General features: G+C 64.5%; 2 protein-coding genes across 2 annotated transcripts; both read right to left on the bottom strand.

Moving 5' to 3' along the window:
- Nucleotides 1-823: 823 nt before the first annotated feature.
- Nucleotides 824-2,357, bottom strand: MNEG_14172 (hypothetical protein; the record flags this gene model as incomplete). The annotated part of the gene is made up of 5 exons (XM_014037357.1): nucleotides 824-904; nucleotides 1,147-1,382; nucleotides 1,600-1,737; nucleotides 1,993-2,087; nucleotides 2,264-2,357. Coding segments are annotated over 5 exons (644 nt in total), but the record flags the coding sequence as incomplete, so codon positions are not given.
- Nucleotides 2,358-4,276: 1,919 nt separating this feature from the next.
- On the bottom strand, nucleotides 4,277-4,699 carry MNEG_14171 (hypothetical protein; the record flags this gene model as incomplete). The annotated part of the gene is made up of 1 exon (XM_014037356.1): nucleotides 4,277-4,699. A coding segment is annotated over one exon (423 nt), but the record flags the coding sequence as incomplete, so codon positions are not given.
- Between the last annotated feature and the right edge of the window lie 11 nt (nucleotides 4,700-4,710).

Genomic DNA, 4,710 nt, shown 5'->3' with positions numbered 1-4,710 from the left:
CTCGGCCGCCGCGCGCGCCTCCTCGAGCGGCTGCTGCAGCAGGGGCTCCCGCAGCCACGTCAGGTAGAGCGCGTGCGCGCCCGCACGCCAGCTGCCGCCGCCGCCGCCGGCCCCCTCCTCGAACGCGCCCAGCACCCCCAGGCCGCCCATCGCCACCTCAGCGGGGTGCAGGCTGTCCATAGGGACGTACCCCGTGCCCGGCAGCACAAACGGCTCCTTGAATTCCTCAAGCCACACCCTCCGGGTCTCAAGAAAGTGGTACCTCCAAGCGCCCCCCAGGCTCCTGTCGCGGCTCGCGCTGCTGACGCCGGCCTCGGCGGGGTCGCCGGCGCCGGCGGGCGCCGCGCCGTCTGTGCCGCTGGCGCGGCGGCTGGCGGAGGGCCTCTCCTCGATGAGGCGGCCGAAGAGCTCGCGGCAGTCGGAGGCATAGGGGCCGCTGGCGCTCATGTGGGTGTGCCTGGGTGGCGGCAAGGCGAGGCCGTGGGCGCGGCGCGGTGCAGGTGGTTGAGAAATCAACGTAGGTCATACAAGTGAGTGTCCCAGACAACAGGGTCCATAGGCCCGCCAGCATTCTGGCAGCTGGTCTCCAAGGGTTGACGAGCCAGTGGCGGGACATGTTTGTCCTCCTAACACCACTCCTGATTGGACGATATTTTCCAGAGGCGTGGCGGCAACGCCAAACCCACACCACTGCACGCTCGCGCGCAAGCACGCAGCTGCCTGCATGTACAGGCCCGTGCAAGCGGACACGTGTGCATGCGCACAGCGCTCGCGCATCCAAGCACGCAATCAAAACACCCACGCCCCCCCCCCCAACGCTTACATCATGAGAACCATGTCCAGCATTGGGAGCGGGGAAGTCAGGTCCAGCCGGTGCTTGCGCAGCAGCAGCAGCTTGGCATACCTGGTGGAGGGGTGATGGGGTGGGGTGTGTGACGTGGTGACGTGCTGGGCTCTTGCGGTCCTAGGTGCATTGAGCAATGAGTTCAGTAAGGACACAAAGCATAGGGGCTGCTCGGCAGCACCATCGACCCCGTTGACGTTGACACATCCGCCATGTGGAGGCAACAACACGGCGCCCTCTCTCCTTCTTTTCCAACCGCACAGCCGAATCAAGTCGCTCAGAGCAAGCCGGCCTTTGCTCACCTTGCCAGTGCGCGGTTGAGGAATGGCCGCTGCACGTACTGCTGCCGCAGCAGCTGGTGCGTAAAGATGGGCACGCGCACCGCCGCGGCCGCCAGGTCAGCGCTCAGGCGGCTGCGGAATGCGGCCGTCGCGGCGCCGGGCTGGGGCGGGTAAAACGGCTCTTTGGGGTGCGCGGCGCGCCACGCAGCTGCAGAGGCCGCGCCGGCCTTGTCCGTGCCGTCTGTAAACGCGAAGGCCTGCGGAGGGTCGCGCAGCGGCGCGTTCCATGCCTGAAGGATGTCACGTTCCACGTACGCAGGGTGAACCCTCAGCTGCACCCGCAACCTCAGCGGGCCCCGCACGGCCTTCAATTTAGAGTGATCGTCCCCTGGCGATTTCAAGCAGCACATTGCTGCTCCGGCAATCGCCAGGGGACGATCGCTCTACGACGAAGGACAGCACGACCCCTCTCACCTGCGACAGCTCGACGTGCAGCACGTGCCCCTGCGCGTCCGCCAGCCGCTGGCAGTCCGCCGCGTACAGCGACGGCTGCAGGCGGTGCAGGTGCCACACGAACGCCACGTCCAGGGGCGGCACCAAGTCCTGCCACGGCTGAGAGTCGGATGCGGGCGGCGTGTCGCGCCGCATCAGCTAGTGCTTCCTTGGGTGGGCGGCGGCGGCTGCAGCTCTGGGGCGCAGGCTACCCCGGCTGTTCCTGCCAGTCGTGTGCAGCAGACCGTGGAGAACCGCGTCTTCTTGTGCCCTGCTGCTGATCCAGACGACATACAACTTGTGCACGGCGATTCCATGGAGCGGTCGCTGCTGGAAATGCGAACGGCCTGATCCTGGACGAGCCGCAGCCCGCACCTGCCCCGCCAGCCGCCGCGCGCTCAGCAGCGGCAACCACACGTCCTCGTAGCGCCGCAGGGCCTCCTTGAGGTACGGTCCCTGGCACACGCCGCCTGAGGCGAGCAGGCAGGCGGCGTGAGCGGCAGGTGCGATGCGCCATGCTCAAGTGCGGGCGGTCAACATGGATGGACGCTGCAGTGGCAAGCGTCCTGTTGCACGACATATTATGCAGGGGTCCAGAACCTGCATGGAGCCGCAATCTCACGCATTCAGCAGGGCTCGCACCCACCCCGCGGGAAAGTGTCGACTGCATGCAGCAGACGCATGTGAGCGACCGCCGCTGGCACTAGCGCCTTGAGGCTGGGCAGCTTGATGACCTCCATCCATGTACCGTAGTAGCGTTGACCCACCGCCTCATTGGCAAGCATTTCGGGGTGTTCAAGTGCGAACTCGGCCAGGGCTCGCGTCCCCAGCGGGGCCCATCCAGGGCCTCGGTCACCCATGATGCCGTCGCTGGTGAGCAGTGAAAAGATTGTAAATTATCTTGGTATTCGTTATTGCTTGGTGAGAGCTGCCTGATCACGAGAATGTCATGCACTGTGGATCTCGCAGTTGTTGAAGCTGCTATTATGCACGACTCGGTGGGCTTTTGTGGATGAGAGGTCGCGACCTAACCTCCTGCAAGTTTGACAGCTTGACAGGCCGTGCTGAGAGAGCGGCAGGTGCCAATGCAGCTGCCAGTGCTTCCAGCTGGTGCCTCGATTGCACCCTGGGTGCCTCGAATGCAATGATGGTCCTTGAACTGTCAAGGCCATCTTCTGCAGAGGCGTATGTTGTTGTCTGCTTGGAATACAAGTGCTTGCCCTACCGGGAAGTTCTCCCACCCTGTGTATCGCCCCGTGCTGGACTGTCAGACAAGTTTGTTGGGGCTAGTTTGCCTCCGGCCAACCACCCTGGCACGTCTGGCAGCACGGTGGAGGCTGCCAATACACAAGACAAAATATGAGTGAATCGACACATGATTGCACAGAAAAGCCCTGGTGACTCGGTGGGCCCTTGCTGGTTGCGCCTGGACGCACAGAGGCGTGATTGTTTCAGACTTGCTACACTGGGGTCGTCAAACCCATGCAGGAATGTTCACATGGCAAGGCACGTGGCTTGAAAGTCCTGCTACCTGCCGCCCTGTGACCTTTCAAAACGCATTTGGAAGAGATGCCCCGTGCACGGTGAACGTTGGCACCTTGAAGTTGCAATTGGTTGCACCTCATCTCACGGCTCTTAAAGCAGAACAGGGGGTGAGTGATGGAACAAGCAGCGATGGCAATGTGACGCCCACAGGCGCTGCGCCAGGGTCACAGCCTGCCAGATGTGCGACAGGCGCATTGGGTTGCAGTGCAGCTGCTGTCGCAGATGCCATCGGCATCTCATATGGCAGCTGCGGCGCCTCTGCTCTCCCCTCCCCTGGCGCTGGCTCTCAACTCCAGAAGCGACCAACACCCCGGCAAGCTGCAAAACAGCCGTCATCAGCCTGCAGGCCTCCCTGAGGCCACTGGTGCGCTGTCCGCAAGGGCAGCGGCACATACCTGCGCGTGACATGGTTTGGTGCGGGCCCCGCGTGCTGTCTTGATCAATAACTGGGCATGTTGTGTGTATCCTCGCTGTCCACGGCAATCTTGACCCTGCTGCCTCAGCATCACTAAGTTTGGTGGCGCGGGGATGATATTACAGGTGTCGCAAAAGCGGACACTGCTGCGCCCCGGGGGGCGGATTGCAGCTGCGACTGGCACCGCAGTAGTGCCTGGCGGGCTAATCAATGGAGGCCAAATGCATCCGTCGGTCCATGTCTCTAGATTCGCCTACCTCAAGACGGTGTGCAGACAGATGGGGTTGCCTTAAGGAAAGAGTTTGGGTGGTGTGATGACCACATGCGTGGCGAGGGCAAACCCCTAGCCACGTGCAATGGAGCAGACTCGGGACGGCCATGAAAAGGGCGGCGAATGCTGGTCATCAGCGCATGGGGTGGACTCAGATGTTTGCATGAATGAATTGTGCACGCCGGAGTGCGGGCGCAGCGCCGCCGGCACGGATCCAGCAAAGTCAGCAACGCAACACAAGTGATGTCAAGGGCCCGGCGGCGAGCCAAGTTGCAAGCATCGCTGCAGGGGATTCCCTCCGGAGGCGTTTCGAAGCCGGCAAGTGCGCCGCCGCGCGCGGCCTACGCAGGCCGCTGGCGGGGGCTGCTCGTCGGGACTGCGCCCGAGGCCCCTCATTTGCAAGTGTTTCTCTCAATGTGCGTTCCTAATCAAGTGTCAAGAAGAGGCTCTCCCAGATGCGTGGCCGCCTGCGTGCGCGCCGCGCCCCGCGCCCGTCCAGGGTACCAGAGGTAGAAGCTTCCCATGCCCATCACCCTCGGCACCCTGACCCACGACAGCGCCCGCGACGCCCCCGACGCGCGCCTGCCCAACCATCCCCCGCCCTCCGCGCTGCGCTGGCCGTCCTGCTCGGCGCCGCCTGGGCTGCCGGCGACGCTGCCGCTGTCCTCGCCCGCCAGCCACCAGGCGCGCCGCGGCGCGTGCGGCGCCGCGCCGGCCTCGCTCGCGCTCGAGCTCCCGCTCCAGCTGCCTTCCTCCCAGTTTTCGTCGAAGCTGTCGCTGCCTACCACGCTCCCCACCCGCGCCGGCGCCAGCAGCGGCGCCGACAGGCGCGCGCCGCCGCTCGCCTCGCGCTCGAGGCGGC

This window comes from Monoraphidium neglectum (assembly GCF_000611645.1).
Source record: "Monoraphidium neglectum strain SAG 48.87 unplaced genomic scaffold scaffold04305, whole genome shotgun sequence".
Lineage (NCBI taxonomy): Eukaryota > Viridiplantae > Chlorophyta > Chlorophyceae > Sphaeropleales > Selenastraceae > Monoraphidium > Monoraphidium neglectum.
The sequence above is the reverse complement of the archived record's forward strand: the minus strand, read 5'-3'. Positions and strand labels throughout refer to the sequence as shown.